The 24007-nt window shown below is 26.6% G+C and overlaps 1 protein-coding gene across 1 annotated transcript; it reads right to left on the bottom strand.

Moving 5' to 3' along the window:
- Window positions 1-569: 569 nt before the first annotated feature.
- LOC145832301 (alpha-galactosidase MYORG-like) lies at window positions 570-18608 on the bottom strand. Its single transcript, XM_082939619.1, has 7 exons — window positions 18550-18608; window positions 17671-17840; window positions 9160-9376; window positions 7865-8128; window positions 2399-2566; window positions 1841-2019; window positions 570-1102 (listed from the first exon to the last, which is right to left on the bottom strand). The coding sequence occupies exons 1-7, from the start codon at window positions 18606-18608 to the stop codon at window positions 570-572; spliced, it is 1590 nt and encodes a 529-aa protein (XP_082795745.1).
- Between the last annotated feature and the right edge of the window lie 5399 nt (window positions 18609-24007).

The following is a 24007-nucleotide window of genomic DNA, read 5'->3' as shown; positions in this document are numbered from 1 at the left end:
AACTTTTATTATTAATTTTATAAAAGATAATAAATGACTATAAAAGTATGTTAGTGTAACGAATAGAACTATTCTGATAAGTAAATCTAATATGCAGTACTTTACTTCAATTTTGGTTGATATTTGTTGTAGGTAATTGATACGAGTATGGAAATAGTGAAAAAGTTCTTTTTCAATAACTAAAAAGTAAAGTAGACCGCCTTTATATAAGTCCTATATGTTAAATGAAACATTTCTGTAATAGTAAAGTGAAGTACTTAAAAGTTAAAAAAAATAGTAAGACTTTAGGTTATTCTTTTTCCGATTTATTTTATTATCTTTTACGTTGTTTATTTTTTTTGCTTTTAGAATTAACTTCAAAATTTCTTTGAACTACTTACATCTTAATGTTAAACTTTGTCTTAAGCATTAAGTACATAAAAAAAACTATTAACTTTAACAATATATTTTTTTATTAAAAAGAGTTATTTATTTAAATAAGTATAATTAACTTGTTTATACCCATTAAACAAAAGGTTGTCTTTGAACACAAGAAAGCAGTGTAAAAGTTTTTCTAGTAAGTCTATAGTTTATTTAATTTTTATTTCCCACCAAGCTATTTCTTCTAAAGCGATCGGGTAGTCAAACAACCACCTTCCGCCTCTTATTTCTTCTTCACCTTCCCTCAATTTGCTCTTCCACCAAATCTCCTTGTTACTTCCATCTCTCCAGTAGGGTCCTGGCAAATAGACGTCTCTTGAAGTTGAATTCTGCTCTACTATGGGGGCTACAAGGTATCTGTCACCAACTAAAAACATGTCGTCAATAGTGTAAGCTTTTTCGTCTCCTTTAGCAACCCACCAAATCGGACGTATAGGTCCCATGTGCGACTTTCCGTTAACGTAGTCGTTTGAAGAAGAAACAATTTCTTCATATACAACACTTTCGTGTAGATTGACGTACTTTAGAGCAAGTGATGTTACTTCTTCGTCATACTGCCATGGGGAAATTGAAAATTGCATCGATGGTAGGAACGCTGTGATTTGGAGCCATCTTATGTAAAGCTGTCTTTCTGGTATATAAGAAGTTTCGTGGAGGCTGCCATCGCTACCATAAGCATTTCCTACCAAAAAAAAAGTTAAAGTACTGTGTAATAAATTGTTTTAGTTATAAAAAGTGACTTACATGACAGGTTTTTCTGCATGCTTGTGTACAATAGTTACTTTAAATAAATATTACAACTATTAAAACTAATACTCATTTTATATCTTTACCTCAAATATTATTTCAAGTTAACGTATAAAAAATCAAACTATGTGAATACTTAAGGATAACGTTTAAACAATTCTTTTTTATTTCTAGTATTCACATATATACACATGAAATAATTACATTAAGTATATATTATTTAACATGAAATACTAACAATAAAAAATATTACCATTAAAAATTTAAAATGTTGTTTTAAGTCAAAATTGATCAAACTGTATCTTATTTTTCTACAAAAATTAGTTTGAGTTAAAAAGAAAAATTGTCATGGACATGACGTAAAACTGTTCTGGTGTATGACCCGATAACCGAAAGGTTTTTTCGTGCACCAGGTCCTTGGACCAAAATTTTTGAGCGTTTTTTGTCGTTCATCAAACAATACATATATATATTTTTTATAACTAGTTATATTAAGTAAAAAATATAGGCGTAAAAGATTTTATTTACCTCAAGCTTTTAATTATTTAAATTATAACTTGAAAAGTGCAACAAAAAAATATATGAAATAACAAATTAATATTATTTAAAATGAAATAAAAATAACATGTATAAAAACTCTTTGTATAAAAATAACTATTTAAAGACACAAAACCTCCTATCATATCCGGTAGAATATATGGGTATCCAATCACACTATAAGTTAATGCTGTTGGAATAAGTGTTTTTAAACCCTTTTCATACGACCATTTTGAATCTTTGTCAAACATTCTAACAAAAATTGGGAGGTTCTGATTTCGATATGCAGCTCTAACTTCTATTTGATTTCCAAATCTAAATATACTAATTATAGTCTCTAGGTCTACAGTAATTATTATCAAAAAATGTTTGCTTTTAATATACAAATAGTATAGATAACTCCTAACAAATTTATTATCTAACCAGAACTCTGTTTTTTGTTATCTACAACTGACACATACTTTACCCTATCAAAACTATTCGAGTAGTTTTGTAGTATCAATTCAGTTTTTTAATTTATTAAGCTAATACACACGTAAAAATCTACAGAACTTAAATCTATCTATCTTACTACAAAATTCTTAAAAATAAGTTTAAGCTTAGGTTGTTGTAAAATTAAGTCAATTTTGAATTGGTTATCGAAAAACCCAAATCGAAGAATCTAAAGACATGTTGTTGAATAATAGCACCTAACCTTGAAACACACTCAACATATTTCTTAGTATAGAATCCTAAATCATTTTGTGGTAATTTACTGAGAGTATAGTCTTCTATATTGTAAATATAATTTAGTTCTCCAGCATCAAACTTAAAAGAATCAACTCCATATGTCGTTTTTACTTCTTCTAGCATGTTGTGATACCTTAAAAAGTTGACAATATATGCTGTCATATAAGTTATAACAGTTTTTAGTTATATTTAAAACTAAAACTTTAAAACAAATATGCTTTGTGCTAATATTTATGAATAAAAAAGTGCTGCTAAATTCAAATTAATGCATTTTGAGCTACAAAACTTCAATTTTTTTGTTTAAAACTACATTTCTAAAAAAGTTTGGCTTTTGACGACTTTAATTATTAGGTAATTAAAGATTATACGAAACATACAAAATATTCATTAGAAATTAATGTTAACATAAAGAAAACGAAGAACTAAGCATAATATGACTACGGCTTATTTAGCTGTTTGTAAAAGTCAAATCTAAGTTTTAAAATCTAAATTAGTAATTTTGTAAATCAAATTTAATAATTGGCATTACAAAACTACAAGCTCTGGTAAACAATCGACATATTTTTTTGCTCTATCTAAAATACTTTAAACTTTTATCATTAGTTTGACATGTATAGTTTTTGTATTTGGAATCAAACTTTGTTTGTATTTAAACAACAAACTAATAGAAAGCTAGATTGGCACATGTAAAACACGACATGAACCTAGAAAACAATTGTGTTTAAGTTTCAAGACAACATGTAAGTTTAATTACTTAAAACTAAATAATGGGTAATTTTTCTTTTTAATAAACTTTGTTCGAACAATTAAAACTCATTTTTAAACTAATTTGTTAAACTAATGAAAAAAAAATGTTGTTTTTTAAACAGCTTTTCTACTTTTCTTATTATATTAAGATAAATTAAAAATAATAATTTTATTATTTAAAAAAAATAAGTTTTAATAAAATAGTTTCAAATAAAACTAAAATTCATAAAAGTTACTGTACTATTTACAAAGTTCTAAAAGTAGCATACCAACGGTTAGTAGTCGTTTATAACAAACCAGCAAGATGTACTAAAAAGGTGTTTAGATCGCCGTCATAGTTTTTAAAAGCTATACTAAAAATCATAAATATTTTTTAGAGCAATCTAGTTCTAAGTTGTTTTTGAAAACAAAAACCATTGTTTCTGAAATATTGTATTTCAACTTCATATATCAGCATTTTTTTTTGTTGAGGTAACAAAGTTATTCTAAACTTATGTAGTACAAAAAGCTAATCAACAAAATACAACTAGAACTATCACGAAATGACTTAATTAGTTAACGAAACTGCATAAACAATTTTTTTATGTTTGCAAACTTAAATTTTTGAATACCTAATCAAAATAGCTAAATCTTAAGTAGGTCAAATTCGTTAGTTTATCTTCTTACAGTTCTAAACTAAAATTCTTAATATCAATACAATTTTTACACAACTCGAATAATTCACTAAGTGATCCGCTTTAGAAACCTTTTTAAAACACTTAAGTTTGGTAAATCAATTTGATTGATTGTCAAACCCAAAAAAAGACATTATAAAAACTGAATACAATAAATTAGTTTCATTTATTTGTTGATATCGCAAAATAAAATGTTGGTAAAAAACAGCTTTATTCATAAAACAATAATTTATACACATATAAATTTGTTAAAATAAAATTAGGTGATTTACTTGTACTGAATATTTAAGATTCATCATCTTATAAGCTCAAAAAATTAGATATATACTCTAAGATTTAGTAGGAACTTTGAAATTCAAAAATATAAGTTAATAAGACAGTATCTTAAATAGATTTTAGGAAATATTTAAATTAGTGATCTAATGGATTTATGTATTCAGATTCGGATCTTTCCGGATGATGCCTTTTTGGATTCAGATCCGGCCGAATCCTGTTTTGTAAATTTTAACCTGATCCAGCTAAATCCTAATGTTATTGATCCGGTAGGTCACTGAATATAATTAATTCGTTTTAGTTTTTACTGCAAAAAAAAAAACGTAAAAGATATATTTGAGGGTTTAGAAGAATATACTTGATACTCTGGAGTTCATAATAACGAGAAAAAAAAATCTTAAGAATATTTTAGGGTAATTTTGAAATTTACAATAAATTTATGAGACAACATAAAACTTAAGCTAGATGTTCTTGAGTTTATGATAAACAGCAAAAAAAAGATTGTAGGCGTATTTTAAAGCAGTTTAGAAATTTTCACTAGATATTACGGGAACAAAATTTGAAAGTTACACCAGGTATTACGAGAATACATGAAACTAACACTAGATATTTTGAAGTTTATGATAAAGAGCAAAAAAAAGGTTTAAGGCGTATTTTAAGATAGTTTTAAAACTTACATTAGGTATAATGGGAAAATTTGAGAGATTTTTAGGATTTGGCTGGATCAAAATTCAAAATAACCAGGATCCAGATCTAGCCGGATCTTATTTAAAAAAAGGTTCGGATCTAAGTGAGGCCGGATACTAATTTATTGGATCCGATAAATCACTAAGTTAAGTCAAATTATTAACTAAAGCTGTCTAAAAATGAGGAAACTTCGTTTTAAGATAACTTATTGCAGACAAATTTTGCAATATTCCTCCAAACTAAAACAAAGATATGAGGGACAACTTGAGAAATATTAAAACAGTTGATAAGATAGTTATAAAAAACTGGACAGTAGCTCAGCAGTTAATATTAATGATAGTTATAATTTTGATATTAAATCCTGGTTAGTTAGTGTTTCTTTAGATGATGTTATTCAAAAATGTGCAGAAAGACGTGTACTAATTAAGATAAGTTTAGAATAAAGTTTTGTTTTAGTTCTGAAAATAGCTACAGAAGAAACTTTGTTTAGTTTTGATAATTCAATGTACCATAAATTGCGATGGAAACTCTATTAGGAACAACATTGGCAAATTATGGGTCACCTTGAGTTCAAGGTATTTCCAAACTCGAAATTAGTATTGCTAACTAAAACAAAAGACAGTTTTACATATGGTTACGGTATTTCAATTTTTAGTTGTAGTTTCATTTTCAATATTTTATATTATTTTTTCTTCAATCTGAATTTTAACACTTATGTTGTGTTATATTTTGAGCTAAAGTTTCAACTTATCTTTTAAACCCAAGTACATGTATGATCTAATGTTTTAGAGTGTTACCACTTATGATAAGGTTTGTTTTGCATTTCCTAAACGTTTTAGTCATGTAAGTTGATTTACTATTGTTTAAAAATAATGAGTTGCTAAAACCTATAGCAAACTATGATGTATAGAGCTTTAGATAATTCACACCTTGAATAAAATAAGTATTAAGTCAAGGATGTTTAGTTAAACATTTTAAAAGTTTTGCTAAAAATCGTTTTCTTTTTAGTAGTCCTACAATAGGCTCATGAAGTTCTTAAAAAGTATAAATAACCTTCATTTTTACTGAATTTCAGTTTCTTTCATGAGTTAACTGCGTTTTAGTATACAAAAATGGTTTGAAGTTAACAAAATTTTTAAGCAATAAAACTTTGCATAACGATTATTAACAGGCCCGCTATTTGCTAGAATCGGCTATGCGTGTTAATGTTAGACTTTAAAATTTTATACTTAGTTTTTTTCTGTTTATTTCAATCTTTTGTAGAAAGAAGTCGCGATAGTTAGCAAGCTCTATTTGTTCCAGTTATTATTAAGCATCTATCACTCATCAGTAATAGCATTGAAACTGTTTAAACCGCGCTTGCAGACGTACTGACAACATTGTCTTAAACGACGATGGTTGTGTCTACAAACATCCAAGTCGCTGTACAATAAAGACTTTTGGATTTACTTGTATCCCATCCTCAGAACATTACAAGCCTGCAAAGCCTGCGCTGGCTGGGAGCAAACTACATAGTGGTGAGACTAGTACGTCTTACCACTTTTTTGGTGGTAATCCTTTTTTATCAATATCAATTTTAAGGGTACAAAGGAGGTAACGTAGGTAGTTGGAAGGTATTGATTTTCTTCTATTATTTCACGCTCGACAAGGTCCGCGTTCCGCAACCGCACAGCAGAGTACCGAATAGACAGGTATGCACATAAACGTTGGAATTCGTACTTAACTTGCGGTTATCCAAAACTCTTCCAGTCAGTCGTGCAAACGTGCCTAATGTCTTATCTAAGCCTGCTGACGAAAACTGGATAAGTATATTCTGAAGATCTTGAGCAGAGTGAGATACAAAAGCAGCAAGATGTTAGCAAACAGAAGATCTCGTTTTGTAAAGTTTTCCATCCTCGCTTTGCTCTCAGACTTGTAAGATTAAAAAAGCGATCTTCAGTTTTTGTATGCAACTTAACTCTTACAGTTGATGATCCGAAAGCACGCTTTAAAAGAAATGAAAAGAAAATACCGTGAAGAGTTTGAGCAAATATGCAGCCTTGCTATACTTAACTTTTGATACCATATTCCATGGATATCTTAGTTTGTTTTGTTTGCAGGTCGTTTTCAGTTTATTTTTTCTATTACAGCTAATCGCCATGTACCCACTAAGGAAAGAAATTTGTGGTGGATCACCAAAATATTAGCTGAAGGCTGCTCAGAAATTCAAAAACTTCTCCTACTGACAAAAACGACCCTTTGTGCCCGTTATCTCGCTAAACGAGATTAGACTCAAAAACGGTAACTGTCGCGTTTCGTGTTATGTCTTTGCGAAAAACCTACAAAGCTGGAACGACCTCTCCAGGCCCAGAACTAGCGCTTAAAGTTGAGTATCGAGTTGTTGTCCATGCAGCAGGAATTCACTCTTCACAATAAAAAGTGGATAGCTCAACGGGACAGCAAGGCTGATACAGCTGAGATCCGCTATTGTCGTCAAAAATACTGTAACTGTATTGAATACAATGTCAGACTGCCTACACGGATCTAACTAGGGCTTTAGGAACAGACTTTTGAATCTCTAAAAAAGATCAAAGTACGGATCCAAGGAGCTCCCTTTATCCCAAAGTTTAAGACTTGTTTTTATCTGATTTTTTGTTCAAGGTTAACTTCTGAAGCCTTTACTTGACTAAAAGTATCAACAAGGCAGTGGAGATAAGCAAAGGTTTTAAAGTGCTAGTGTCAAATTAATTCAAACCTAAAATGCAAATGTGCTTTAACTAAATTAATAAATTTAGTAGTAATTTTGTTCATTGTCCTAAGTTAAAACCTGAAATGTACATAAAAGTATAAAGTTTGTTTTGATTAAAGATTTTAAGAACAATATTATGAAAGTTTTTATGTATTAAATCTATTTCCAAATCCATTTTTAGTAAATTATATAACGATTTTAAAACTTTTAAGCGTTTAAAAAACTTATGCACATAAACTAAAAATACATCAATTTAAATTTTCAATGATTAAAACACTTTTTTTCAAAATTTATATATGTTTTTTAAATTTTAAAGTCTTACCAGTCGCATGCAGATGGGTTGGTGAAATCTATTGACCTTCCAATACCATTCCACCAAACAATCTTTCCTGCTTCCCCTGTTTTTCCATTTATGACATAATAATTGTTTTCTATTCCGTCCTCGTAGTTAAAACTAGCTGGATTTATAAAAGGTGTTACCCAAGTTGTAACTCTAAAGCCTAGTTCATGCAAGTTTGAAATCATGTTTTTTGCATCTGAAAACTTGTTTTCATCAAAGGTGTGATCACCATATCTATACTCGTATCTAAACAAATGAGAAAAATTACTTTACAATTTAAGGTAATTTATTTTAAAAACTGCAAACCATTTCTTTTTTATCTTATAAGAAAAAGTGTTTTGTAGGTATCGTTATTTTACTGAACTGAAAAAAATTAAGTAAAAAACACCAACTTTAGATATAGGAATTTTGTTGCTTAATTAATTTTGTTTATGATTGTTTTACTACCATAAGTTTCACTAGTTGATTAAAATTTAGATGATTGCTATGAATTATTTTTGAAATGAAGTTTTAAACACTATATTGTTTTTTTAAAGTATGAGAGTAAACTGTTAGTTGATGGTTTTAGTTATTTTATAAGATTTATTTACAACTTATAAAAGTAAAGTTACTGAAAAGCACTTAGTTATTAATTTTAATGTAATGATTTTGAGTATTTTAAAAGCTTAATAATTTTAAATACTATTACCTATGATTTTTTTTAACTATAAGAACAAAAAAATGTGCTAGTTTTGAATTAACACATTGTTCAGAATTTGGCCTGGTAGCATATTAAAATTGGGGATATTATGTAAGCAAATCTAAACTAATTGTTATATTGGCCATCTTCAGCAGAGCTGAGTTATTTTTTACGCCATCGTTCAATAAGTACTAGACTGCACTACTCGACCATTTACAATGGTAATACTAAATTACCATTTAACAATCTAAAACTTGGTTTCATCCTTATTAGGACTTATTTGGAATCAGTTAAAATTGTTTTTGTCCTGTAGCGTTCGTTTGTGGTTACAGCCAAAAATTGTACTTTTTATCTAGATGAGTGTTAATAAGGACAAAACGACTATTCACATGGTCTGTTGATCGTGCGGTACATGCCGGTCTAAATAAATAAATTTATTGATGTTTATGTAAAGCTTAAAACTGATTTTAAACTAAAGTTTAAATTAATAACGTGTATTTAAAAAAATAATATTATATTATCAAAACTGTTTCCAAAGTTTTAAACCAAAGTTAATATAAAATTAAATGCTAAAAAAATACATAGAACTAAATCAAACCCATCATCTATTTCAATTTGGCTATTACTAAAACCATTGTCTAGTATTTCTTTAGCGTAGTTTATTATAACAGTTTCATTGATGTTAATTTTGAATTTAGCCCAAGTAGACCAAATAGGGGATTTAATCATGCGTAAGTCAGGTAATCCCTGTGGCTTTGAAATCAGACCTAGCTTTAAAAATATTAAAAAAGGATTATAAGTTATATTATCAAATTCTACTTAGTTATGGTAAAGTCTTACAAGCTAAAAAATATTTGTTTGGTCTCTTTCAAAAATTTTAATGGTTGTATATCACTACAGTAATTTACGAATAGTTTAAAGCTAAAATGTTATGATTTTTTTTTCAAAATTTATTTAATATTTAACACTTTGATATATATACTGTGTAAATTAAAATAAACTAAATTTATTTCTGCAAAATAATAAAGAATAAATTACAAATATTAAGGTTAAGACCATAAAAAATTTCAAGGACCTTATACAAGTATTAATATTGGTTTTCATTTAAATTTCTAAAGTACAGACTATAGATAACATTGAAAAAATAAAGTCTTACCTTATAAGCAAGATTTGCTTAAAAAAACTTATTTACGATTTTTCTTTTAATCTTTAGTTACGTAAAAACTTTTAAAACCTATATTTTTCGTGTTTTGTATGCGAAAACCTAAAGTTTTGTAGGCAGTTTTACTATTATAATTAAAATTAGAAGTTAATCATTAAGATACAAACTAATTTAAAATAAACCATACGATGTTTTCTTTTGTGCATTTATTCAACATTTGATATTTGGAAAATTTTGCTTTTACGATTCTTTTAAAAACCTAACCATAAAACATAGTTCGACATGTTACAGTCTTGCTTTTTATATGTTACAAATATAATATTTTGTTCAAACTAAGTTAATTTTTCTAGTTTTACGATAACTATTTTTCAAAAGTAAAGTCAAATTTACTTTTATGCAAAATTTGTTTTTTTTCTATAAGGAACATGGTAATAAGCTAAAGTAAATCGTTTTTAAGAGCATCAGTTAGTCATAGAGACAAAAAGTATAGATTAAAAAAAAAAACTTTATATACTTTATACGTAACTTATACTTATTATTTTTAGTTTATACTTGATTTATAGCAAAGTTTCCCAAAGTGGCCAAAAGAACCCTTAGGGGACCATGACAGATACTCAGCGGGCCATGAGCAGCAAAGGGGCCCAAAGGGGAGCCTTCGACAATTAAGGGGCCACAGCGGGCCTTGAGGTCATAATTTAAAACTTACACTAAATATTCTGGAGTTGTTGATGAAGAGCAAAAAAAAAGGTTTTAGGTGATTTTAATGGTAGTTTTTGAGTAATCTTGTTGAAGGGGGCCATAGCTTTTTTGACTTCTTTAAATGGAGCCATTTAAAAAAAAAAGTTTGGGAAACTCTTGTTTACAGCATTACTTGTAAATTTATAAAGAAAAAAAGAATTGGGTTGTAATAATTAGATATAATAAAAGTTCTAATTGGTTTAAAAAAACAGAGTAATTTAAGTTTAAAGCAATGGAAATATATGTACTACTTAATTAAAATAAATTATTAATTTAAACTAAACTATACTAGTAAAAACTTCATTTTTAACACCAAATACCAAATTAAATAAACTGCATTTTTTAATTATAAAAACAAATTTTTAAGATGCTTATCAAGCAGTTTACAAACAACTAAAAGCATAAAAATAAAAAGTGTATAGAGTTACTATAACTTACTTCCAAAACAGTTTTATGCACATTTTGAGGGGAGTCGCTTAAACATACTGTGTATTTTAAATATGTTTCAACTTTTTTGTATGGTTGTACATCATTTCCTAAAAAGAAACTGGTTTAGATAAAAATCTTAATAATAATAAAAAATAATACTACTAAACGTACTAGTGACATTTTTCAAAACTGTACTTTGTTATCATTTTTAGAAATGTACTACTAATTTAGTGTATACCTCCATAAAAAGAAACAAGTCTAAAAATTTTATGTATAGATAAATTTTTATTTATATAATTTAAAAATACAAAATAAATCTAACTTTGATTATTTAAAAAAAAAAATTATGTTTACTAACAAATAAAGCAGTTTCATTTATATTACTCTAAGCCAGGGGTCGGCAGCTTTATATAAGTAGCAGGCCATTTTTTTAGAAAGATTTGCTTGCGGGCCGCACTATATAGAAAAAAGTCTTCGAGGGCCGCAGTATTTTGAAAATTGTTATAATAATTAATACAAAACTACTATTTTAAACCAAAAAATGTGACAGATCAAGCTATAAAAGAGCTCTAGTAATGCGTAATTACTTAAATTAAACCCTAGTTGCAAGTTTTCACCACAAACATTTTTTCTTTTGTTTCAAAAAAGTATGTTTTTAGCTGAAAAGTACCTCGCGGGCCAAAAACTTTGTCTTCGTGGTCCTCATTTGGCCTGCGGGCCGCAGTTTGCCAACCCCCGCGGTTTACCGACCAGTATAAGCTGACTTTTATTATAGACATGTATAACCTGGGTGGGTGTCACTTTTGCACGATTTGATACTTTTGCATGAGGGACACTTTTGCACGACGTCACTTTTGTACAATTTGATTTTTTTTTTTTTTTATTTGCTATCATTATTACCCCTAATCCTTACCTTCGGTCGGTAACTTTTTTTTGCGTATTCTTTTAATTTAACTATTCATTTATTCTAGTTTTTTGTTTTTATTTTTTTTATCACTGTTACCACTAACCCTTACCCTCGGTCGGTAACTTTTTTTCTATTGATAAGTTTTTTTTTCTCGTTATTTTTTTTGCAATTTATCTTTCTATTTATTTTATGTATCTTTTTACTCTTGTGCGAAAATGACCCTCCGTACAAAAAATGACTCTTCGTGTAAAAATGACCCTCCGTGCAAAAGTGACGCTCGTGCGAAAGAGTCGCCGTGCAAAATTGTCCACTCGTGCAAAGTGACGCCGCGCAAATTGTTCCCTCGTGCAAAAGTGACTCGTTTCAATATAACCTATTAATGGTTAAACAAATTTTCGATTGAAAAATTATGTTAATAAAAAAAGGTCAATAGTGCAGTCATAACCAAAACTTAGTCCATGGTCAAGTAAAACTAATACTATATAAAAATAAAAAGGTCAATAAAAACATAATAAAAAAACTTAAGTATGTTATAACAAGACAAAATAATTCAATTATATATTTATCAGGTATACTTTCTACAAAATCTCAACTGAAAATAAATAAAATCTTTAATTAAATGGGTTTTATTTTTATAATAAACTTAAAAATAAAAAACTAGAAACTTTTTGTTTTAAATTACAAACAAGGCATAAACAACTTATTTAAAATTACTTATTACGCAGTAAAAATTGTTCTGCAGATTAAACATAGAAGTATAATAGTAGATTTTACAAACAAATTTTACAAAAGAAAGTATAGTAGATTTTACAAATACTTTAAATCAAATTAACGTATTAAACATACAAAAATACTTTATCTTTAAAATTATCCGCTTAATATTGTAAACGAGAAGTTTTTTATAGTTATTTAGCTATAGCTGAGGTTTAAGTACAGATTTATTGCTTATTTCAATTTTTATTTAATAAAATTTAATTTATTTTTATTCTGTTACGTTATAGACGTGTTTGTTGTTTTAGTAAAACTAAGGTAATAAACTACAGTGGACTGATACTTAACATCATACTTTAAAGATATCTAAAAACACTAACTAAACAGGCAGTGAAAACTCACCGAAGTATGGTCTTTATTACTACATTAAACCTTTATCTTTGCAGTCTACTAAGTTTTTAAATGGTTGTTAATTGGTGCGTTTTATATTTACTTTTAATCTTGGCAAATTTAAAGTAGCTGTAGACGTATTCACATTTAATCTTGAAATATTCAACTTTGCCAAACCTATTTAAACCATTTGGTAATAAAAAAAAAGAATAAAATGATGCTAATTAATTTTGTACTGCTTTTTTGTTTATTTATTGATATTCAAAATGATTCGATTTAATTTGTAGACAAATTTATGACTTATTTTCAGGTTTAAAAAATATTTAAATTTAAAAATATATTATTTCTTAGAACAATTTTTTTCCCACTATAGTTTAATCAAGTAAAGTAATTTAAAAATTACCATTAAGTTCTTACATTAAAATTGATGGATCACAGGATAGTTGCCGTATTTTGAGATTTTGTAAATTTAGTTTTGTTGTAATTAAAAATGTGGACAACTTCAGTTTAGATTTGTGAATTCGAGCAATAATCCATTTTGGACTAACCGTTTCTATAATACATTCTTTAAAAACTTGTCAACTAAACTTTCTTTTATTATTATAGGTTGAGAAAAACTAAAGGCTTGAGTTCACAAACAAAACTATTTTCTTACAATTTAATTATCATACATTTAGTCTTAACGAACTAGTCACAAAATTACAAGTTTGTAACGGATAAATTCTAAAAAGCTGCATCTTTTACAGATCTAATTTGAAATCAAATTTGTAGGTTTCATTTGGCTACAGATTTGAAGCATTATAACTATTTGTTTTAAAGAAGTAACTTAGTTAGTAATATGCAAAATTAAAGAGTTCGTATATTTTTTAAACTAGTATAACCGTTTTTAGATTCTACGTAAACAAATCCTCAAAGTAGTATATAACTAAAAAGTTGCTTTTTTGGATTTTTAAATCTATGGAACAAGTTTAGTAAAATATATTGGTTTATTAAGTTTCACGAACTTTTAGAAACTTTAAATTGATCAGTGAAAATGTCTTATTCATAAACTAAAAATATTTCAAGGTATATTTACTTATCAAAACTACATAAAATTAGTATTTCTATACCAAAAAAGTACAGCTTAAAAATAATAATAAAACTACCAAACTATTTATACTTAAAGTTTATATAATAGCTATAGATACTTGCAAATCTAAATCGATATCATGATGCAATAAATAATAAATATGAAAATACCCTAATATCTCAACTTTTAACGGTTTAGTTACTATAACTCATATTAGTTTTTTGATGACGAAACTAACTGTTAACAGTATAACTAGTTATACTTAAAATCGAATAAAACTTGATTGATAAGCTAAGCATGTTAAATATATCCATGAAGAATCAATTTTGTGAAAAAAGTTACACGACAATAATAACGATGGTACTTCTTTTGAAAAAACATTTTTCTCAGACTATCAAAGCAGAAAACACCGCTTTCAAATCCAGTTTCACTTTTCAGCTTTAATAAAAAAGCTAGCTCGTTTTTATTTGAATTATTTCAATCGCCTTATACGAGTAAGAACCTATGTTGTTTTAGGAAAGCATAATTTTATAAATAGTTTTCAAGTTAATTTTCTAATAATATATTTCACAGTTTTAAATAATTTATAAACTGGAAAGTTTGTAAAATTTATTAAGTGGTTTAATCGAAAAGTATTATAAAGTCTTATAATAAGTAGCAGTACTACATCTTAATTTGAAAACTCTAAGCAATGATAATTGTTGGCTAATAAACTTTACAGAACTTCGAGAGTTAATTTTTAGATATTTTAACAGTTGTTTGCGGTTTTAATACTTTCTTAAGTTTTGTAAATACTACATAAAAGTCAAAAGAGACTGTTTGAAAAAGCTGACATTAATAAAAAGTGTTAAGTTTCGATTAAAATCTTTTTAATCATAGTTCAAAAATTTGAGTTAAGCAGATCAATGTAGTACCAACATGACCAATATTTTTCTTTATAAAGTTTAGTAAACGTAACAAAGTAGTCACTTATATTATACTTAAAAAATTATATTAAAAACAATTATATTAGTTCTTTGTGTTTTTATATTACTAAATATTTTCTGTATCTGGAGAGGTTACATGACAATTCAAATTCGGGTAATTTAAATTCCGACTATTTAAGTTCAAAGAAAATTATTTCAATAGCAACAACTCAAAAACTAATATATATTTAAAAATAATAATAAATGCGCATGAAGGTCTAATTAATACCTACAAACAATTTTTTGTTTTTTTCATTAAAATACTTATTAGAAAACAACTTTATTATTTGCTGAAACTTATTTCATTGTAGAAATTTTTTCCATATCTCCAAAAATAATTTTTTTAAGTGTTTGTAGGGATTATTTAAACCTTTATACGTATTTATATTTTCTTAAAATATATACTACTTTTTAAGTTGTTGCCCTTTAAAAGTTTTTCTAAACATTTGAATTGTTTGAATTTGAATAGTCGGGCACCCATCTGAAGATATTTTGTTTTTAAATATCATTCTATTTCGATATACAGAAATATTGTTTTTAAAACTAGCTTATTTCGTAAGCTTTTATAAACTTTTTTAATTAACTTATTTGAAAGTTAAAAAAGAAGTTTAGCATAAAATATTGAAATTGACTCAAAGATTTTCTATTTAAAAATGATTATGTTCTATGAAAATATTTTTAAGCACTTTTTGGTACTTTTATTCTAACCTTTTTTAATCAGTATACCTATAAGAACATATTCAATTTAAGCTTTTATTAGTTTTCTATTTCAATCATCTACATTGAATTTTTAATTGATACTATAAATTTTGTACTATAAATTTTTTTTAATGCAAACATTTTAGTTTAATTTTAACAATGATGAACTTTCGTTTCGTTAATGATCTTTAAAGAACTCGTCTTACATTCAAGACATAGATCAATGAAGACATCGGCGAAAGTCTACAGAGCCAAAGCCTGGATTTTTGTACGCCTTGAGACAAGCTCAAATTTACATAAAGGTCTGATCATACCATAAGCCTTCGGTAGACTGAGGTCCGGGTTTCGTTGTTATTGAAACCTGTCAGTAACCCGCAACCGTAAAACCTGCAGTCATCAATCTACAGACGGTTTATAATGTTTTACCATAAAGGTAAAGGGTGAAAAATGATAAACAGTTTGTAGATTGACGACTATTTTCAATCTTGTTGAAGTGTTTTTAAAATAAATTTATGAAATTTTGGTCCGTGTTGGTTTTGAATGACTTACAGAAGGGCTGATTAGACCGAATACACTTTTTCTTGGGGTTCACTACAAACTTCTTCTTTTTTTTTTCTTAACTTCTGTACCGCAGGTTTTTAAACAATTGCAATTAGTTAATCATCTTTGTAAAATCTAATGTTCTTTAGTTTGATTTTGTTTTTCATTCATTGATTGATTATAAGCCTACAACTTTGCACATTTTTCCGCCGTTTTTGCTAAGCTTACAACAAAACTTAAATATATTGAAAAATTAATACCATTTTTTAAGAAAGTTGACTTATTACAAATAATATTACTTTAAAGCTTTTTACTTTTACATCGTAACATAAAATCAATTATACCTATTTCTAATCGTTACAGTAACCTCTCGCATCTTTATGCACGCGTGACGTTACGCACTCTCGTTTAGTTACGCATTTTAGAATTCTAAAAAATTCAAAAAATTTAAATTTAAATTTTTTTCAATAATTCACAAATTAGGTTTACTGTATATTTTTAATTTAAATTATGTTTTTAAATGCTAACTAACCTCTTTATATCTTTAGACTTTGTAAACTTATGTTCCTTGACTAAATAATATACGTTTAGTTATACCTCAGTATATCAGAAATTTTGTTACCAATGAGAGATTAAATTTAAATTCTGAAAGAAAATTGACTGTGTTAAATAATGAAAGTATAATGAAATAATTAGAGTTTAAAACAGAAATAAATAATACAACACTCTTGCCCTATATATGAATAAAAATCTAAAAAAAAATCTAATGAAACTTCCTAGCAAAAAGTAGCAGTAATACTTTATAAATATAGAGCTTACACTTAACACAAATCTTATGTGGGCAAAGGTCAAACTAAAACGTTGTAGTAACATAAACAATTTTTATTAAACATTTTTCTTTTATTTTATGTATTTTTGTTCAAAAGAAGAAATCCATTACAGCGCCAAATGCATATTTTTGTAAAAGGCTGTAGAAACAAATTTTAATATAGACACCACACCATTTTACAATTGTAAACAAATGCTTAATTATAAATTGAATTCAATAAGTAAAATAGAATATAAATGTTAAGTACCAAATAAGTCACATATGAATAAAGATAACATCTATTTATTTTTAAAATTAGCAAAATTTTTCTACTCGTATTATTATTTTATATAGTACTAAATCTTTTTTTTTTAATTTGTGTATAAATTTATCTTTTGTTTTCATATTTAAAAATAAAGTAAACGAATTGTTAAAAGTGGGAAAGTCACTACTATGCTTTTAACTTGAAGCAATATCAAAAAAGAACCATTATAGTAAGTATATTAGATACCTCTCTTATCTTTACGATCTATCGTATCTTTACGCATTTTTTCTGTAAACACAATGTGCGTAAATAAGCGAGAGGTTACTGTACTTTTAAATGAATTTTTTTTACAAAGAAATTTTTCCATCTCTCTGTTAATAATTTATTTTGTATATTATAAAACCAAAAAAAAAACTTTTAGTTCACCTTTCAAACAGATTTGTCCTCTTTCAGTGCTAACGTGCAATGGAACCTCCGGGTCAACAAAAATCGCAACTCCATTTGAGCTGAGCCAGTATCTTTCAAGTACTGACCCATACTGTTGAGCATCTGAAAACATATCCCCAGTCAAATAAAAGGACATGTGCTTGTTCCAGCTAAAATTTTTATCTAAAATATTATAAGGTCAAAACATATTATCAAATTAAGTGGTCTGCATTGAGATAAAGTAATACACAATTTTATCACTAGTATTAACATATTTGTATTCAACTTTCGTTTATTTTACTTTCTGTTAAAACTATAACGTTTTTAATATTTAATTTAATTTACTTTCTAAACTTTACTCTTTTTTAATTTAAAAAATAATTTTTGTGCTTCGATATAACATTTTTAATTATGTATACTTTTTAATTTACGTTTAGCTACAAGGTTTAGGTAGGTGCCATTTAGCACGAAGGGATGCTTTTTCACGAAGCGTCACTTTTGCACAAATGATCACTTTAGCACGCCGTCACTTTCCACGCAATCATCCTGAACCTTACCCTAACTTTAAACCTAACTTTTACTCTAACCATAATACTAACTTTAACTCTGACACTAACTTAAACCCTATTCCTAACTTTGAACCTAACACTAACCCTAAACCTATCTTTAACCCTAACCTGACCCTAACCTCGTGCCAACATAACGTTCGTGCTAAAGTGACTTCGTGCAAAACAGACCCGTCTCCACAAGATTTATTATTAGAAAAGGTTATTAGTAAACTAGAAAAAAAAATTACAATCAATAAAGTATCATAGTTTTCTAATCTTTTATTAAGAAAAAAATATAAAATTTGAGATTTTATATCAAAGACTTGATTACCTATTAAGGGGCCACTTTTGTAGATACATTTGAGATCCACCAAACCAACTACCAGTCATAGCTATGCAATCTACAGGAGAGACACTTCCATAACTAGTCCAATTTATTTCAAAGCATTGACTTTTATCAGATGGTGCAGTCTTAGAGGGAATATTTTAAGGATTAAATTAGAATTTATTTCATACTATTTTAATTGTCTTAAAAAACTATACACAAATTTATTAAAAATACCAACTAAACATTTTATAGGAGCTACTTTAACTTTGTTTAAAGTGAACTTAGATGCTTAAGTCTGTGTTAAAGTTAAAAACCATGTTAATTTTAATATTTAAAAATTTGATTGTTTTGTTACTATAACCAAAGTTGTCATTTTTGCCCAAATGTTAAGGTCAAAACATTTTTTTTTAAACAGAGCAATTTGAAGTATTTTTTGATAAACCTATCAGTTCTAAGTTTTACATTTTTTTGCTGATAATTTATCAATATCAGATAAGTCCTGAGAGTTTAATCTAATGAAAATGTTGCATTTACAATTTTTAAGTTTAAAAAAAAAAATAGAGCAACTCTGCTTATAAGAAGACTATTTATTTACGTATATTGGAAAAGGTTTTGAATTTTCTTGTTAAGAAAATATTAAAGCTGATATTCATAAAATGTGAAAAATAATTACCCAAGAAAAAACCTGAACTGCAACTAGCAATGCAGAAAAAAAGAGCTAAACTTTATTTATCATTTAGAATTTACAAATAAGTAAATGAGTGTATACTTTATGTATGTATTAAAAACAACTTCCGTTGACTTTTCCTTAAACAAGTATAAAACTAAGTAAATAATCAATTTAGTACAAAGTAAACTTACACTTACATAAAGGTCAAGATTATGATAAGATAAAGATGCGAAATACTTCAGCAGGTTTAGTTTTTCGATTTTGATTTATGAAACATAAATTTTTAGTCTTTGTTATATTTAGTTATACAAGTTTACACTCAAAGTAATACACTTTATAAGGTAAATAAGATCAAGGTTATTCTAACACTAGCTATTAAAAAATGTATACATTTAATAAAAAAACGATAAGTTTAAATTTAAAAAAGTTCAAAGAGTAAAGTTATTAATTTAGTTTAAAACACTTAAGCGATTTTAAAGATATATATCTCTTGTGTAATATAATAGATAACAAATCTATATTTTATAGTTAAAATTGTACGCGATTTCTACTTTGAAAAGAAGCGATTCGGCAGGCGAGGTTATGAGGTTACTAAGTTACGCGGCAGGTAACCGTATATACATATTTTAATTTTACATTTAAACTGTAAACTTGTATTTCTTTGACGTTAATGTTAACTGCTTTGCTCCCATCAATAACCAACTCTTCACACAATAAAGTACTCGAACTATCACAAGAAGTAGAGCTATCAATAGATGTGGATTCTAAACCAGACAAACTTTGAAGCACTTGAACTTGAAGTTTTGTTGAATAATCTTTGATATTGCTATTAAACTCCATCTTAAGTTAATAACTTATCACATTATACAATTTAAATATAAAATATATGATAAATAGCTCTCACTAAAGAAAAATGCTTCCATTTCTAAGTAAAATGGTTCATAACATATCTAAAAACGAACTTTTTAGAACAAATAATAAATGTAGTATTTTATATTTTTTGAAAAACTTTAACTTTACTTGTTTTTTGTTGAAAGTAATGTTATTAAATTTCAGAATACCTTAAGTCAGTTGAGACACTGTTAATAGTATTAATTATAGCAAATCAAAGTACTACACAAACATAAATTCTTTATTTAATTTCTTTATGTTTTTATACATAATATTTGTAAAAACTTACCACTAAACTTTTAGAATCAAAGTATAATGAATACGTTTCGGGGTTTTCAAAATTGTTTAGTGACTTATTCTTTACAAATAATGTTATACCAATAGAAGAAAGTGAGATACCAACAGCAAGAAATATACCTCCAGCTATCCACGTTATACCTTTACTACCCATTTTTTTGTATACGTCAAGAAGTAAAGTTATTACGAGTAATACTTGATAAAGCACTTTTTTGTTTGATCAGTTTAAACTATATCTTAAAAACAAAAACGTTATTGTTATTTAATAAATGGCTACATGTAATTTTTCATAACAATCATGACATTTTAAATGTGGTTCTTATCAAGAACCAATCAAATTTTTTTTTGATATTTTGGTTGAGCTAAGGTTTAAAAAAAAATTATAATTATTTTGAATAGTTTAATTCATAGATTTAAAATTTATATTTTCTTAAAGCTAGTAAACAACAAACTAAATGTATAAAAAAAACATTATTAGTGTAAAGGTTTAGGCCGTTAAGACAGAATATAACATATAGTATTCGTTTTCCTATCTTTTAGTATTCAAAAGTATTTGAGTCTGAAAACCAATAAAAAGTATCAAAAGTCACAGAAACTGTAAAAAATAAAAGTTTAAGTTAGTTCGCAAAAGTAAATGAAAAAGTTAGTGAGTACAAGGTCTAAATCAGGGTTTCCCAAACTCATTTTCTAAATCGCCCCCTTTTTAGAAATTTGAAAAATAATCGCCCCCCGCGATTTTACCAAGTAGTTTTTCTATTGAGTACAAATTTTTGAGCCGAAAAAGTTGTTTTCGAAATGTAATTTAGTCTGGTATTTCTTATGCACGCCTTTTTGGGCTGTGTTCAAAGTAGTTTATAGGGCTTGAGAAAATAAATTACATTTGTTTTCTTATAAGCCCAAAAAAGTGTATTAAAATACTTAATTATAAAAAAGCATTGTGTATTCTGTAATCAATCCTGTTTAAATATGAAATGTTTTGAAACTAATGAAACTTTTAGGATAGTATTGGACAACTTTTGTAGTCAGCAATTCATATTTACTATAAAATCTTTTCTAGTTTTAACTTGTTAAAAAAATGTAATTGCGGGCTGCATAATTTAAAAAAAAATAACGTATATGAAAATTAAAAAACTCGAGCAGAATTGTAATAAAATTATTTAGTACTATTGTGATCTAGGAAATACTATTGTGAACTGAAAACCAAATTGAAAGTGTATTTCAAAATACTAAGTATCAAAAAACTAAATTTTGTTTATTTTGCACAAGTAGTTTTCAAAATATTTAGTGGGTCGAAATTTGACTGGATCTTAACCGTACGTTACCTATCTGAAATCTTAACTTAAACTTGACATTATAATAATCTCTCATATTTGGCTAATTAGAAGTTAATACTAAGTAACTTATTTAAGCCGCACAATATACTTAAATTATTTTATAAATAGGTATATTCTAAAATTACTATACCAAAGATTAAAAAACTATAAAAGAATGAACAGTTTATTTTACATATAATAAAATAAATATTAAAATATAATTTCTAATCTAGTTTGAGGAAGTTTGACCGACTGGTTGATTATCTCACATAAAAAGTGGTTTCATCAACAGCTTCAGTTAATGCAGTAAAATTATTAATTTCAATGCTAAGATATATTATAAGCAAGTTAGTTGTAAAATTAAAAACTTAATTTTAAAGTTTTTAAACTATATGTTTTGTAGTAGTATACCATTAAACAGTATTTGACTTGGAATAACCTTTAGGAAACTAAACCTTAATTTCAACAATTTCTTTTTTTTTAACTTAAATTCAAAAAAAAAAATCAAAAGTTTTACAGTTAATTCTGTGAACAGAAAGTAATCGATTAAAAAAATCTTTTAATTAGGTTAACATTTTTTTTGTAACTGTAGCATTCTTTTTGATGGCTTATTTAATACTGTTTAAATTTATTTTTTTCTCCAGTTATTAGCCAATAATAATTTACCAGAAGAAAATAGTGAAAAACTAAAAGCTAGTGTTGAACTACTAAAATAAACAACACATTCTAATTTCTAATATATTAAAAATTAAGATAAAACAAAAAACAGTTGTATTAATAGTTTAAAATTCCTTAATATATAGATTTTTCAACAATAATAAATCAAGTAAGATAATAAAATTGAGTTTAAGAATCTTTTAAATGAAAAATTTGAAGTCATTTCAAACAGAGACCTCAAATCTATACTCTTTTAAAACCAAAAAATAAAATTTTGAAATAAAAACTTTAATAGTTATCATTTTTTATTTATTTATACAGATTAAACAAGTAATAAAAAAAATATGTCAAATAAATTTATTTAAAACAAATACTTTAATCACTATGCTATAAAAATTTTAGTGTAATGTTTAACGACAAATATAAACTAAAAAGTTATACAGGTCAAAATAAAACTATTAACAGATTTAAAACATAAACCATTTAATAAATACAGTAGACTTCCGCTTGAGTTCACACTTTGAACAAAATCAAAAAGTGCAAACTCAAAAATTATTACCATTTTTTTTACAAAATGATAATTTAAACATGTTATATGCAATAACGTTATGCATAAACATGAAATCAACTAAAACATAAAACAAACATTCATTAAAAAACAGATCTATATAAGCTATTAAATTTTATGTATTTTTTGTTTTATTAATACTTAGTTAGTAATAGACTTTATTTAAGTTAAATTTTAGAAAATATAAATTTGCCCTTTTTTTTGGGTAAAAAGTGCGAACTCAAGAGGAACTCTACCGTAATTAATATTTATAAGGCATTATGCAAACCTGTTGTAAAATAAATAACTTAATAAAATTTTTATTATAAAAAGACTACTTAAATACAATACAAACCAGTTAAATAAGAAGTATTTTAAAAGATCGAATAAAACAAAATAAACTTTCCAAAAATTATGTCTGCTACTGAAGTCTAATATAATGTGAAGGATGAGTTTTAAGACTGCTTGCAAGTTTTTCTAATCTGATTCTTAATCCGTAAAATAAAGTCTCCTTTACAAATATCTAGATTAGATCTTTTGCTCAAGATGTTGATAACTGAACTGAAAGCTTTCTCGACAACATAGCTAGAAGGAAAAACTATAAACAGCAATCTAAATTCCTCTCAAATGATTGGATACTTTTGCCTTAATTTTTGTTGAGTCCAAAAGCTTTTATATCGTTATTTGGAAAAATTTACTTTAAGTTCAAGGTCAGTTTGTAAGTCTGAGAAGGTTTCCTGTAAGTCGTTTACTTCAAAAAGATCTGCCTCGAAGAGATCTATATTTTTATCTATATGATAGCTTTTTTGTGTCAAATCGAAATTTTACTTCTTAATATGTTAAAATTGTTAAAAATTCCAGATTTTTTAGGTTTTTTTTGCCTAAACTGTCAAATTCCAGGTTTTTCCAAGATTCTAGGTAAATAAGCAACCCTGTATAGTTTTATTTTTTAGTCTAACTTAGTGACTTTTCAAAAAAACAATTGGAAATAAAAGTATACAGGGTTGCCAGTTTACCTAGAAATTTAATAATATATAACATAAATTTTTACAAACACTTTATGATCCCAAATAGCATTTATGTCAG

Source organism: Thalia democratica, chromosome 3 (genome assembly GCF_965202585.1).
Source record: "Thalia democratica chromosome 3, ktThaDemo2.hap1.1, whole genome shotgun sequence".
NCBI lineage: Eukaryota > Metazoa > Chordata > Thaliacea > Salpida > Salpidae > Thalia > Thalia democratica.
This window is presented reverse-complemented; position numbering and strand designations above follow the sequence as displayed.

Coding starts and splice junctions, on each gene's coding strand:
- LOC145832301 (XM_082939619.1), bottom strand. CDS start 18,608: ATGACTGGTAGTTGGTTTGGTGGATCTCAAATGTATCTACAAAAGTGG. Junction 2,567..7,864: donor AACCCATCTGCATGCGACTG/GTAAGACTTTAA, acceptor CAACTTTTTAAG/GTATCACAACATGCTAGAAG. Junction 2,020..2,398: donor TATGTTGAGTGTGTTTCAAG/GTTAGGTGCTAT, acceptor TAGTATATTTAG/ATTTGGAAATCAAATAGAAG.